General features: G+C 37.1%; 2 protein-coding genes across 2 annotated transcripts in view; one reads left to right on the top strand and one right to left on the bottom strand.

The window, feature by feature from the left end:
• Positions 1 to 1,712: 1,712 nt before the first annotated feature.
• Positions 1,713 to 4,620, top strand: LOC122038476 (myb family transcription factor MOF1-like). The gene is made up of 6 exons (XM_042598247.1): positions 1,713 to 2,099; positions 2,189 to 2,265; positions 2,358 to 2,394; positions 2,776 to 2,941; positions 3,126 to 3,348; positions 3,872 to 4,620. Exons 1-6 carry the CDS (start codon positions 1,973 to 1,975, stop codon positions 4,130 to 4,132), a joined length of 891 nt encoding a protein of 296 aa, XP_042454181.1. The 5' UTR covers positions 1,713 to 1,972; the 3' UTR covers positions 4,133 to 4,620.
• Positions 4,621 to 6,685: 2,065 nt separating this feature from the next.
• The window catches only part of LOC122038475, a 29,984-nt gene continuing 21,888 nt past the window's right edge, over positions 6,686 to 14,781 (bottom strand). Inside the window, exons 6-7 of the mRNA XM_042598246.1 lie at positions 7,326 to 7,502; positions 6,686 to 7,030 (exon numbers count right to left, since the gene is read on the bottom strand). Of these exons, the coding sequence (XP_042454180.1) occupies positions 6,881 to 7,030; positions 7,326 to 7,502 (327 nt within the window). The 3' untranslated portion in view covers positions 6,686 to 6,880. The remainder of the gene's footprint in view (positions 7,031 to 7,325; positions 7,503 to 14,781) is intronic.

Genomic DNA, 14,781 nt, shown 5'->3' with positions numbered 1-14,781 from the left:
TTTTGACTGTTTTGACTTTCATCTCCATGTCAATCGTTCTTTCTTGCTTTGATCTATCTTTGATAGGGGTCTTTTCATCACCGTATCACCACCCTTATTACAATATTACAAAAACAAACTAAAACACGATAAAAAAAACAAATAATTTTGAATATATATATATATATTCAATTTTACATTATTATTAGTCTAGTTAAATGTGAAAAAAAATCAGTTGAATTGAGAAGTTTAAGCCAAAACTATCTAATTTATAATTGAGCCAAAATCAAAATCAGTAAACTTTCCAACTCAAATTGTCAACTGAAGAACAAAAACTAATAATATTGGAAATCAAATTAGTAAAATTATATATATATATATATAAAATTTTGAATAACATGCTATAATCTGTTAGATTTTTGTTTGGATTCTCATCACTTGTAAGAGCAGCATAGGGTGAAAAAGAATGAGCCAGCAAATTAATTAGAGGGGCAACAGGAGCCTAAGCACTGCTCCACTCGATGGTACCTTGTGTGCATGCAACAATGCAACAACATTGCCCCATCCCTATCATGAAGTCATGAGCCAGTGACATCCATGCTAAAGTTGCTTCCACTTCATCATTATTATTCCACTTCTTCTGCCTTTTCCCTTTTTCCATTTTTCTTCAATTTGCTCTCTGCTCTCCTCTGCTCTCTCTGCTTTTCCCCTGAGACAAGTAACAAGTAAATGCAACAGTTTAAATATAAAAATTGAAATATAAGTGTACAATGTCTAAAGGCCAATCCTACTACCCTGCCAAATTTATTAGGTCTGCCCAATTCTGCATGGAGGCAGGAAGAATTTTCAGAAGTTGCCAGCGACTGACTAGGCTTTGAAGTACTCAAACTGAAAAGAAAACAATCAATACTTTTTACTCTTTGTTCTCTTCTATTCTTTCCCACCAGTTACTTGTCTCTGGAACTGAGCCACCACCTCTTTCAGCCACCACCAACTCATCTTGCTTATCTTCTTCCTAATTAATTACCTGCTGCAGTGCAGGATTAAATAATTTTTTAAAAAAAATTCTTATTTTTCTGATAAATATGATTTATTTGAGCATCAAAGCAAACAAGCAAAGTGTGTCCGGCATATAGCCTGCCATTTAGGTCCTCTGGTCATGGATTCATAGTTCATCCCTTCTTTTGGAGGTTCCTGCTCTTCTGCTGCTGCTGCCTCAAATAGTTGACTCTATGACAAGAAAGAAAGAGAGAGGGACGGAGAGGTGATGATACTGCATCACCCTCGAGACCCATTCAAAGCATTTCTGCATTAGAAGGCTAAAATTCTGTTAGTTCGTAGAAAAAAGGGGAATAAAATGGTCCAAAACAACAAAAGTTTTGACACAGGAGTGGTAAAGAAATCTGTGCTCAGAGATTCTTCTATAGCCGTTTTCTTGTGCATCTTCCCATGATCATAACTTTGCCACACCCAAATCTCTCTCTCTCTCTCTCTTAATTTTTTCTTTCCATGTCTGTCTCTTGTTTGCTGAGTCAAAAGCTGTGTAGCTGCAACTTAATCATGATCATTTGGTTAAAAAAAGTGATGATAAACAAATGAGAAGAAAAAAAGCTCCCTTTTCAGGTAGAGAGGAGGAAGATGAGAAGCAGCACAGGAAGCCTGTCCTCTTCCTGTGTAATTGTGGATATATATATTTTTTTCCTCTTGAAGTCATTTGTATCAGCTTAATAAATCCTCCTCGTGATCCTCAAGACCTCCCACTCTGAGTGTTGCGTTAAACCTCGACAGTCCCAACGATATTTAGAGACACCCATGTAGGAGCAGGAGTAGGAGTAGGAACAGGAAGAGAGAGCGAGAGCGGCTCAAAATCAATGCTTGAGGCGATTTAGAAAGATTAATACTAAACGAGCAAAGAGGTGGTTTGTTATAAATACAGCAAGGAAGGAAGGAAGGAAGGAAGGAAGGGCCGAGTTGAATCTGAGAGAGGGGAGAGATGGGGAACTGTGGGAGGAACGGTGCCGTGAGGCAGTACACAAGGTCCAAGGTTCCTCGTCTCAGATGGACTCCTGACCTCCATCTCTGCTTCGTCAACGCCATACAGAGGCTTGGGGGCCAAGACAGTATGCCCATGCTCAATCTCTTCTTCCTCTCCCTTAAATTTCAGTATCTGTCAAGTTTTGATCTCCCTGTTGCTGGCTGCCATTTCCAGAGGCCACTCCCAAGCTTGTGCTTCAGCTCATGGATGTTAGAGGCTTGACCATATCCCACGTCAAGAGTCATCTCCAGGCACGATAATTATTACTTCTTCTCATTCACGTCTCGAGCTTTATGAAAATCTTCTTCTCGCTAACAAAGAAAAACGATATGGTTTTGACCAGATGTATCGAAGCTTGAGGAATGACTTGGGCAGGCAAGGTAACTCATCTTTCCAGTGTAGTTGTTGAAAATCTAAAATACGTCTTTCTTGTTTTTTTTCCCTTCTCCTTTCAATTCCAGTAATACTTCCGAATTGTCCAGTTTCCTCCTTTTGCCTTGTTTTCCTGCATGGATGAACTGTGAGGCTTGACAGTGGAGTTGATGGTCATGGTGTTTTCCTTACTAATTTAAGATTTAATGAAACTGCACCTACAACTTTTGTCCTTTATGTTTATATGCACGCTGAAGGTTAGCCAGCTGAGTAAATGGCTGAATGACCTTTCCCTGCTCCAAGTTCATATTTAGTTTGTGTGATATTATTTTAAGGTTGGGAGGCTAACCAACCCATTAACTTTTATTCCTCATCTTGTTTGTCATTAGAGTTACAAGTGAGAAAGAACTACACATGCCATGACAATGATGGAGGTGGTGACGAGGAAGATGATGGTGGCGGTGGTGGTTCTTCCTCCTGCCCCTGGCCAAGGCACACTAAGCAATTCTCTCAGCCCTTGTACTACAGCCGTAGCACCCTCCCTTCTCTGAAAAGGTTTGCGAGTTAAGCCAAGCTAAGCTACTTTTTTTTCCTCCACTTCCAAGTTCCATCAGTGACAGCCAATTTGCAACATAAAAGGACAAAACTCTCCCACCTGCTGTTTTTTTTTCCTTCTTCCTCCCCTCCACTTTTTGTTTTCATTTCATTTCATTTTTTTAATTTGTGAAAAATTTTGCAGGACAAGGATGGAAACGCAAACAAGCTTCAAAAGCCTGGCTGGTGCAGCCACCTCCCTCCGATGCTTTGATCATCGCATGCCAGCCTTGGGGATGGAGAAGAAAATCAAAGAGGAAAGGATCAGTTGGCAGAAAGATGGTCCTAACTTGGCATTCGATCGCCCCCTCACCAAGCTCACTCCTCCTGCTGGAGCACCCAGAGTGGAAGAATCTATCCATTTTAAGGTAAACCACAAAAGTTTGCGCGCACACACCTCTGCAATCTTTTTGCATTATTATATATATATATATATATATATATATATATACCTCATTAGATGATCGATCTCCTTCACCATCTTGTTGGGGGTACTCGGCATGCATGATGCATGAAGAGAGAGACTCGATCAGCTTGGGATTCCTCCTGGTGCATGCCCATTTTACAATATCTCTACGCCATGATTATTCTTTCTGAGCTCGTCCTTGAGCTACGAATATTATTAAATGCCGTGCAGAAACTGCTTGAATTGCATTTATTGGTTGTATAATTCTACAGCCAACAAGTTTCTGCGATTCAATAGGTAAAAGAACAAACAGGTACCAGCTACTATATACATGCAATAGGACTACAGGGATATTTTGCCAGCACTTAATGTTTGACAGATGACAATGCTTTTCATTATCGTGTATATAGATCGTATCTATACTTGAGGATTACATGGAGGAGTTAAGAATGCTGTTTGACCTGTGGTAATTAAACTGGTGGCAGAGCAACGTGGCGAATGACAAGGGTGGTGGATGGGGGTTGTATAAATGCCCATTGATCCACAGCAAGGCTTTGGAGAGCGAAGAGGCTGGCCGATTCTCGCTGTCCCTCTCATTATCTTCCTACTCTACTCAAAGTAATGAGGCGAGCAAAGGAAGTTTGGGGTTTTGTTCTTCCTCCTCGGCAGGTAGAAACGTCAGTGACTGTTCCGGCGGCAGCCATAGAGTTAATTTGGATCTCTCCATGTCCATCTGTGGTTCGTGAGTTTCATTCCGGCCAGCTATTTGTTGTTTGTGCTATTGTGATAGTTAATTCGTTCGTCGAGTGAATGGATATGAAGCTTCTGAGTACATGTATACTCTATGAAGCTTAGAGCTCTTGGGGACGCGACACAGTGGAACTGATGAGCAAGAGATGAGGCACTAAATTGCTCGTCTATTATTGTATAATAGCTACATATTTGAGGATTGTTTGTGGGTTAATTAACTTGAGGTTTTATGTACCTTATTTTTTTGTGCATGTCGCTATCTTGTTGCTAACAATGAAATGGTTGGCACCGAATTTATCAAGAAAATTGTCACATGTTCATACGTGCATGTGGGTTCCATCCTCAATTTGCATGAGGCAATATGAAATAGAAGTCAAGGCGGCATTAGAGAAGTAATGGTGATGCCCCCCTTTGATTCGACATTTATTAATCTTCCATCATTGGAGATTCTTTGATTTGTCCTTCTCTCGTAGGTTGCAATCAACTGCATTTGTAAAATAAAATCCACTTAGAAAAGTAAAATCTAAAAGCAACGAAACAAATGATATGCAACATGATTAACAGTGTGGTTACTGAAACTGGACAGTTAAATAGCAACAAAAAATGTGTCTGAGAAACTTGACAATGTAACGTTCAGTTGAATGTTTGTTTTTTTCCCCTCATCTCTGTGCCCTGCAATTTGTAATTTACCAAATCTGCTGTAATCTCTCATGGCCACCACACATCCAAGGATTTTCCAAGAACATGTGAATGGTCTATCGAGTGAACTATTCTTTTTGTGCAGTTTCCTCCCTCAATGCACATTTAGTTCCAATTAAAATACAATTACAAAATTAAATCCAAAAATGACTAATCGACCAAACCAAATTAAATTTAAAATTTGTAAAAATCAACCAATATAATTTTTTTTTTATCTCAAGAACTTGAAGAGAGGATAAAAAAACAAGTAGCTCAAGTTGCGAGTAACGAACAGCAAACATTACCACCAGTACGATAGCCAACGTGACTGCATCTCACATGGATGTGTCGCATGCTTGATGCATCCCTGCCACCCTACTCTTTCCTTCCTCTGGTGACACAAACTAGTGATCTGCTGCTGTTCTCTGCAAAAAGAGGCATGCAGCCATGCACGCGTGCATTGCACTCAGCTGCAGACATGCTCTATCATATTTTTCACTTGATGCTGAACTGAAAGACGTCCAACAGGTTTGACGGAAGATGATACATGAAAATGAGACAGATATCCAACCCTTCTCTGGATCACCACTCACTATTTTCAAAAGCTTGGTACCTTTTAGACAGTCCATATGCGATGGCTGTCCAAATCACCAGAGCATGGCCAAAATGGTTTTAAGATACAGTCGAAATCATCAAAACATAATATCTCATGCAAAATGCATAATGGATTAAATGAAACATATGATGCATCCATTGGTCAAAAAGTTAGGAATGATAGAATGATTTCAAGTCTCATAGCCACTTAAGTGCTTCAAAAAGCAGCTGCTGGAAAGCAGAAAGGCACTTCTATGACGTTCAATTTTGTGGAATATATGAACCAAAAAGAGACGTTTAACAGCATGCATACTGTTTACAGAAACTACGCTAAGTTGATTGAGACCAGCAATGGAAAAGTAAACTTCAAAAAAAAGTAAACACCAAGAAAATCTTTTGGATATCAATACATGACATGACAGCAAGACGACAATGGAGGCCATGTTTTTAAGCATGTTGCAAATTCATCCTTATAATCAAAATAACTGAAATTCCTAGACTTGCTGGAAGTTAACAGCACCTGAAAAAGATGCTCCTTCTCCACCAAAGGAAAAGTAGACTTTTATTTTTCCTACTCACTCTGCAATACATTATACGTGCAGTAATTGTTAGGACTAAAACCTGCCACATGAGCACGCTGAGTATTCTTTTCAACAGATAATGAAATTTTATATCCATAAAAACATAATCTCACAAGTCATATCTTGAAAAGAATTATTTCAAAAATTCAGAACCTCAATGTTACATATAACTCACAACAGATGCCTAAGCCATGATCTTGTGTTTCCTGCACGAAACATAAAAGTTGAATAGGGCAAACAAGAACCCTTCCTGAAGTCACAAAAGTTCAAATCTTTTGCCCACGTGGAGGAATAAATCAATGATTAAATCTAAAATATTAATGGTTGATTGCAGTCTTCTGGGATGCGTGACCATGTCATTAAATCTGAAATATACTGCCAATTCACAGTATTTATCATCTTCAAATGCAATAAAGAAATGGAAAATTCTGAATTGAACTACAACATTGTTTAGTTAAATGTGTTTATCAGAAAGCAACCTGACTTCAACATGAAAGGCACTGAGAAAAAGTATCCTAAATTCAACATCAGCCTTGCTGTCATGCATTCATTTTCAAGAGTCAGGCAGTGCCATCATTTTGGCCAAAAAATGCCAAAACTTGTCAGGACGCAGAACTAGTCATGAAATTGTTTTATTTTTCGCGAAAATAAAAATGCTCACATGTAGGATGACAATTTCCTGAAAAGATTTTCAAATTGATACTAAAGAGATGTAAGGCTTTCCATTGCAACAGCTGATTTTGTTTTTTCATATACTGTGAGCTAGCAACAGGAAATTAATTAGGAAGATGACGAATAATATTAATTAGAATGGCTTGCAACGGTGACATTGTTGCTCCGTGCATTGGAGGAAAAGTACATCTGAAATAAACATCCTATACTTAAATGGTATCATTTGTGACCTTTCGCATCAGCAATGAGTGACTTGATGCAAAGCCGAGGTTTGATAGTGACAAATTGAAGTGGAAGAACAGAAACTCCAGCTACAAACAATCCTTGTGGAATCCCTGATATAGGCAGTAGCTCTACGAGCACAGCTACCTGCGTAACCAACACAACATGACATTTAATGGTATCAAGGTAAAAAAACAATAACTTAACAAGGTGCATTTCAAGGATAACCAAAAATTGAAGTCAAATTATTAAATTTAGGGCATTTGCAAAAGTGAATAACTATTAATTTCACATGTTGGAAGGGATATGCTTTTATCAGACAAGGATAGGCTAATTCCTCAGGGATGGTCTATACATCCAGTTTCAAATTTTAAGATATGATTTTTATATTCTGAATCTAGCTAACTATAAATGTGCAAAGATGTATAATTTAGAAGGCCACCTCGGGAGATTTGAGATCCACAATTGCATTTTTTGCAACTGCTTTGATTGCCCCTGCAACTGCTTTGAAACATGCATCTCGATCCAACAAAGTTGATGCCTCCTCTGTGTCTTTGTCAGTGCTCTTTTGAGATTTTATCTCATCGTCCATGCCTCTTCGGTTATATCCAACTGCAAACTAAAGGAATGACTAAATCAATACAAAATCATATTATATTGCAATTGGTGGCACAATGAAACATGATATTGTATAAGAATAGTAACCTGAGTGATATGTAAGTCTACCTAAATACTAACATGATGTCTGATTATATATAATTAGTAAACTGTACAAACATATTTATGGATAACTGCACCTTAGTCTAATTAAATTAAATAAATACAACGACAACAACCAACTCTTTATCTCACTGACTGAGGTCGGCTACATAAGCCCTCTTACGCCATTAAGCTCAATCGCTACGATATAAAGGGCAGTCCAGTGCACAAAGCTCCCGCCATGCGGGGTCCCGGGGAAGGATCCATTGTATGCAGCCTTACTTGCTTTTTGCAAGAGGTTGTTTCAGGATTCGAACCCGTGACCTTTTGGTTACAAAGCAACAACTTTACCATTGCGCCAAGGCTCCCCTCTATCCTCATTTATATTTAATCTTATCCTAACAAAGTATTCTTTAGTCTCATCCTTTCTTGATTAATGTGTATGTTTGTTATGGGCTCACAATGCCTAACTGAGACATTAATAAAAGTTCTTCAATTTGTAAATCTAACCTATACTCTAAATGTACCAGAACAGACAAGCTGTGAGTCTTAATTAATTTAGATTGACTGCACAAATTTTATCCCACCATCAAACTCATTGAAAATCAAAGGCTATTCCACTAGCGATTTTCGAATTTTTAAATCATTATAATTATACTATGTATAAGTTCAAGTTTACTCTCTTTACTTCTCACATCAACATTTTCGTACCATTATAAGCTCTTTTCTCCTGAATAGTAAGATAAATATCCTAGAGATGATCAAGATATAGATTTTATAGGGAGACATTAGCTTATACCCCAAATAAAAAGAATCCACGCCACAAAAATAAACTTGCTTCTTTGGTTGCATAAATAGTCATTCCACAATGTTGAACTAACATGTTGGAGAAAAAATGTAAAATTAATACTATCGCTATCTTGCACAAGTCTGCTGCTAATAACATCATAGCTAGACAATTATTTTGGTGGAGTCAAATTTGTCTGATCCGAGAGTTCTTGAGGTTTCCAACACAAGTGCAGAACAAAAAAAAATGTAGGGAAAAAGTTTTGAGACTCATTCCATTTAGTAAAATCAGTAGAAATCAACGTTCTACAGATGGAATCAGACACATTTATGTGAATTCGACTAGCTCTCATTCAATTTGACACAGGAGAAGGGGGAGGTGAAGGGTGGAAAAGACAACAAGAAAGAGCATGAAAGAAAAGAAGGTAAAAATATTATGTTAATGCAAGCAACTGAGCAGACTTTTTTCATTGCAAGGGTGCGACCATTCAAGAGTTTACAGAGCTCCAAGAGTTACAATAGAGTCATTGTATGCTTCTGTGAGTAGATGTCGCATGCTTTGGGATCGGGGATTATATTTGGAGACTGGGAAGGAGGTTAATCTAGTGATTAAATTTTAGTATAGTAATTTATATACAAAAATTATCTTTACGTAAGTATTATTTTTTTCAAATAGTAATTAAATACTATATTATTTAATATTTAAGTGATAATTATCAAAATATTGTTGATTATTAATATAATAATAAAATTTTAAATTAATGATTAAATATTACATTGTTTATAATTAAATATTATATTATTATAATTAGATCAGATTTAATTATATTGCTATCTTAAAAATGACGAAATCTATTAATAGGAAATTAATGTTGTATTAATAAAAAATTAATACTATGTTAATAAGAGCATCCACACCAATTTTCTTATTCAAAATGCATAATTTAGAATAAAAAAGTTACTTTATTAAATTTGGATATCCACTTTTCACTGCACCATATATCAGCTTCCCTATTTCTCTCTCCTTTATAATATTTAGAAAATGGAATTCATTCCCTAAATTTAGAGAAATACAATTCATAAATATAAAATTTAGGGAATGGATAGGGTCACTGATGCAAAGATTTTTTAGCTACCCTATCCAAATTTTAGAATAAAATCTTTAGATAGGGTAACTGATGTGGATGCTCTAAGTAGCATTCACAATTCCATATATCAACTCATATTTCATTAATTAAAACTTTAACAAACTATGCTATACAGTTATTGTAAATATTCTAATAATTAGTCTGTAAATATTATTAATTGTATTGGTGTACTGCATATTAACTACATATTCGTGCTAATATATGAAACAATCTTATATTATAACTAAGGGTGTCAATTCGGGTGGGTCAGGTTGGATTCAGGTCAGATCGAAAAAAAAAATTTAAACCCAACCCGAACTCGACCCGAACCCGAAACCACTAAACCCGAACCCAAACCCTACCAACCCAAATAACTCAAAAATCCGATCAAAAACGACATTTTTTAGTTATTTCCCTATAATCCTTCACTTTTATCTCAATACTCCATCATTGATATCAATATACTTAAAAATATTTTAATTTTCAAAATAAAATTCAATTTAACCAAAAAAAATCCACTAAACCCTAAATTCAGGTCAACCCGGTCAGTCCAAACCCGACCCGAACCTGACTTGAAAATTTTCAACCCAAAAACCCTCCAACCCAAACCCGAACCGAATTCGAAAATGCCCAATCCGAACCTGATTTTTTTCGAGTCAACTCAGATTGGGTCGTCGGATCAGATTCATTTTTAACACCCCTATTTATAACCATATTCATTTTCTTTACGTTTTTCAATTTCGATATCACTCATCAAAAATCCAATACCTAAAATATCTAACCAACCAATATTGATACTGATCTTGCAAAACAATCTAAGCATGAACATAGATAAGTTTTTATTTATTTGACAATGTCACTAGAAACAAAATAATATAAATATTTAATGATTAAAAATAGAAAATTTGAGTGGGGCTAATTGAGTCACTCAGTACCTGATGGCTACTTCCTGGCTGTCAATATGTAAAATGTATTTAGATCCTTAGGAGCATTGTAAGTTAGTTGGACAATCATTTCATCACTAGGAGCAAAAAAATAGTTGATATGTCCAATTTACAAAAGGAAAAAAAAAATAGAACTGAGATTAAGTGTGTGAATCCATAAATTGAATCACCCAGAACTTTTGCATATGGTTGCTATGGAAAACAACATCTGCTTCGGAAGGAAATGGAGTTAAGGAAAGATGGATGGGTTCCACCCTTTCCTCCCATTTCCTTGGTAGAAAACAATATGAGAAAAACATTGGCTGAGGAAATATTTCCCCAACTTTAGTCAAAGCTGCTTCCTCTCAACTCTGGCAGAATATTATTCACACGCAAACACACATTAAATGTGGATAATTTTAGCCAAAAAAATAATTTTTTTGGCAAATCTATTTATTATTAATGCTATTTTATATTTTAATCAAATCAATTTTTTGGAAATTATTTTTTGACTATCTCTTTCTTTCTGTCTAAGGGAACAATGAGAAAGTTTTTCCTACTTATTTTAGTCCCGCAGAGGACACTTAAATTAAGAAATGTTCCCTTATCCTTTCCCCATTAATTATTTTGCCTAGATGGTTTCTTTGTCGAGCTATTTCCCTAATCGTAGGAAACATGGCCTTCAAGTGCACAATGATCATAATATTATAGAATACAGAACTGATATTTATGAACAAAACTCTGAACTCTCTACTAACAAAAAGCACATAAGGGATTGATAGAAGATACAAAGATGAAGAGAAATCGGAAGAAAAGTAATTGTTTTTCTTATTTCAACTAGAAATTACATCAATAAATAAAAGATACAAAATACCAAAATAGTAACAAATAAAAGAAAGGAAACCCCGGAAATAGAAATTACTAAAATCAAAGATTATTTCTTGATTTTATGCAATCAGAATCTCAAAGAATATTTCCTGATTTCCAAAGATTATTTCTTGATTTTATGAAATTCCCCTCAAGCTTGATGCATATATATTAATCATGCCCAACTGGCTTATTAACTGTTCAAAGTTAGCTCTTGCAAGTCCCTTCATCATGATATCAACTATTTGTTGGTTAGAAGGTACAAATGGTTCCAATTTCAAGTTTCTCCTTTATAAAATGCCGATCAATCTCAATATGTTTCATTCTATCATGTTGGACAGGATTAGGAGCAATGCTTATTGCAGCCTTGTTATCACAGTATAACTTCAATGGAAGTTCTACGGTCTTTTTGAGCTCCTCAAGTATTTTGTATATCCACAATACCTCACAAATTCTCTGAGTCATTGCTCTAAACTCAGTTTCTGCATTATTTCTGGCTCTAGCACTTTGTTTCCTACTTTGTCTGGCCGAGTATGAGATAGGTAAATTAGTTTCCCAACTAACCTTTGGTATATGTCGGTATCAACAAGAACACTTCCTTTTTCGCTTAGTTTTATGTTAGGATTCATGGGGGTCTCTGCAGGTCTGCAAGCACTCATTCCTGTCTCCTCCAAGAGATCAAGGATATACTTTCGTTGAGAGACAATAATATCTTTTTAGAGCAAGTGATAACTAGCATTTTTATCTATTATTGTGGCTCACATTCTTGGCATTTTTACCTTCTCACGTGCTAAATTTGGTGTTTATATCATGTTTTACAAGTAGAAATTCATTTTGGATTTAATTATAAATTTCCTACAATTGTGGAATTAAATCTCATGTTTTAATGTGGTTTTATAGGAAATCCAAAGAGTCATGGATTAGGATCGAGTTGGATCGAATTTGGTTTGATTTGAAGGTCAAATAGAAGAGATCAAGCAGAATCAATATAAACCGTTGATCTAGACCTAGAGAGATCTTGAACATTCATTTAGATCTAACATCTTGCCACTAATCCAGATTTGAACTAACATAGATCATTGGATCCAAGCAAGAAGGCAACTTGATCCAGACCACTCCATGGTTTAAAGCGTCATGCCGAGACAGTCGAAACGGATGAAACATCTCGTTCTACTCGACGACCCACACCGGCACAACCCCGAGACCAGACCTGCAATGGTTACGACATGTTGTGTGACCCCGTGGACGCAATGGAGGGGTCGCTTGACCTCACAACAGCAGCGGAGGGGTCGCATAACCCTTCCGCTGCCGCCGTGGAGGCATCGCGCAACCCTGCAGCCGTTGTAAAGGAGTCGCACGATCACCATGGTCGTGCCGAAGGAGTCACACAATCCCCGTGGCCATGGCTGAGGGGTCGCGCAACCCCGCAACAATGCCTAAGTCACGCAAGTGATGTCGGATTTCGAATTTTTTTAATTAAACTTAGGTTAATTATTTTAATCAACTCCTAGCTATGATGAAGATAATCTAAAGAGCTTTATTAAACCCTAATAAAATTATGAAATTGATTTTATATTTCATTTATTTTAATTTTAAAATTACAATAAAATTTGTATTTATTAATTTATCTATTTTCGTATCTTTTCTATTTATGTTAAATATTTTATTTTTTAATTAATATATTTTATATTTAAAAAATACTGAAATTATATCGGCACAGCACGATACGATATTGAAATCGTATCATTTTGGTCCAGGATCGAAACATCGACACGGGTTGAAATTTTAAACCTTGAACCACTCATCTCTTTATCTACTAGATCAAATGGCCAAATCTTCATTTATCTCCCTCACAAGCACAGATGGCTCAAATCAAAGGAGGAAAACCCTTCATTTCCTTTTATTCACGCGGAGGAATAGTGAACAGGTTGGCTCGGGTTTCTTTTCCTCTTCACTATTCGCGTTTTCCTCATCTCCCCCAACGCCCCCAAATCCTTCTTCTCACGATTTTCTCCAAGCAGTGACGGACAGGCAGCAAGTGTCGACGGCTGCAAGCGACGACAACGATACCCTCGGCCAAGCTCAACTCATCGGCGCGGTTCTCTAGCGTTTCCCTTCTTCCCTCGAACCCTAGAGGTTGGTCGGAGTGGTTACACAAGCTAGGTCTTTACGGTGTAGCGGTGGCAACAAGCTTCAATCGACTTCACCTCACTGGAGTGGTTTTCCGGTGTGTCCTCCACCCACCGGCATCCGTCTATCCACTCCTGCACTCTGTGTTTTAGACGGCAAGGGAAGAAGCGGCAGCGACAGTAAGATTCAGTACATCTACTCCGGCAGCGACGTTCCAGCCCCTTCCCATCCATCAGCAAGCTTCAAAGAGTCCCTGCTGGAGTGGTTGCAAAGGCAAGGCATCTCCGAAGAAGTTTCTACAGCTCATCCGACCCCTGCTGCGAGTTTTAACAGTGTTGACGCCTCTCTGATTTCATCCGATCTGGCCAAGCAATCTCGCTGTGGTTCGCGTGGATAGAAGCTCAGATTGACAAAGACCGACAAGATCCCCATTTCTTCCAATCAACTTCTATCAGAGTGGTCCAGCTTCGGTGGAAGATTCGTCCATTGTCATTGTTAATGCAAGCGCTTCCGGCATTTGTATTGCTGTTCACCGGATTTTGGTGGTTCCAAATCAGGGCTCCCTTTGATAGAGGGGGTAGTCGATTGGAGTTGATCGTGGAAGAGTGGTTTGGATAGTGTAGTTTACTTTACTATTTAATTGTTCATGTTTAGTTGTTAGCTTATTTTCATGTTTGATTTTATGGTTATTATGATGCATGCTAGATTTGTTAGTTTTGGTATTCTATTTAGTTTCATTTATGCATGAGTGTTAATTTTGTATCATAGGATGACAATGTGGTGCAAGGTGATCGTTTATGTATAATTAGATTTATTTTATTGTTGTTAAGTTGTTTAGTTCATGTGATGCCTATTATGAGTCTTGTGTCGTAGGGTGACAATGCGGTGCAAGTTTGCGTTCCATAGTTAGATAGGGTTTTAGTTTAATTTCTCGCATGTTATTTCTATTGATGATGTTATCTGAAATGTAGAGTGGCATTGCGTTATGGGTTCATCGTTGTTGGTTAGTTAGGATTTCATTTAGTGCATTAGGTTTAGAGAACAACCCCAAAGCAAACCCTTGGTTCAATTTGGGCAAATGTCCTGCCATTAGTTCCACGTGAGAGACGACCCGGTCCTCTACTATACTACCTTAGTGTAGGTTAAGGGGTTTCGATTGATTAGAAATTATTAATTTGATCTAAACGAGTGACAGATGCTCTAATTAGCGAGTGACTTCCATACCAAGAAAATATCTTAATGCTCCCATATCCTTGATCTCAAATTCAACTGCTAGCTTTTCTTCAGTCTTTCCATTTCAATCACATTATTACCCATAAGAATAATATCATCGACATACACTATCAGTGCAACAATCTTTCTTTCG

This window comes from Zingiber officinale, chromosome 1A (genome assembly GCF_018446385.1).
Source record: "Zingiber officinale cultivar Zhangliang chromosome 1A, Zo_v1.1, whole genome shotgun sequence".
Taxonomy (NCBI): Eukaryota; Viridiplantae; Streptophyta; class Magnoliopsida; order Zingiberales; family Zingiberaceae; genus Zingiber; species Zingiber officinale.
Note: the sequence above shows the minus strand (reverse complement) of the source record. Positions and strands in the feature narration are given on the sequence as shown.

What these genes read in the sequence shown, in the direction of transcription:
- LOC122038476 (XM_042598247.1), top strand. Translation starts at nt 1,973, where the DNA reads ATGGGGAACTGTGGGAGGAACGGTGCCGTGAGGCAGTACACAAGGTCC. An exon ending in GAATGACTTGGGCAGGCAAG is followed by an intron (nt 2,395 to 2,775) that starts GTAACTCATCTT and finishes GTTTGTCATTAG; the next exon opens with AGTTACAAGTGAGAAAGAAC. An exon ending in ACCCTCCCTTCTCTGAAAAG is followed by an intron (nt 2,942 to 3,125) that starts GTTTGCGAGTTA and finishes AAAATTTTGCAG; the next exon opens with GACAAGGATGGAAACGCAAA.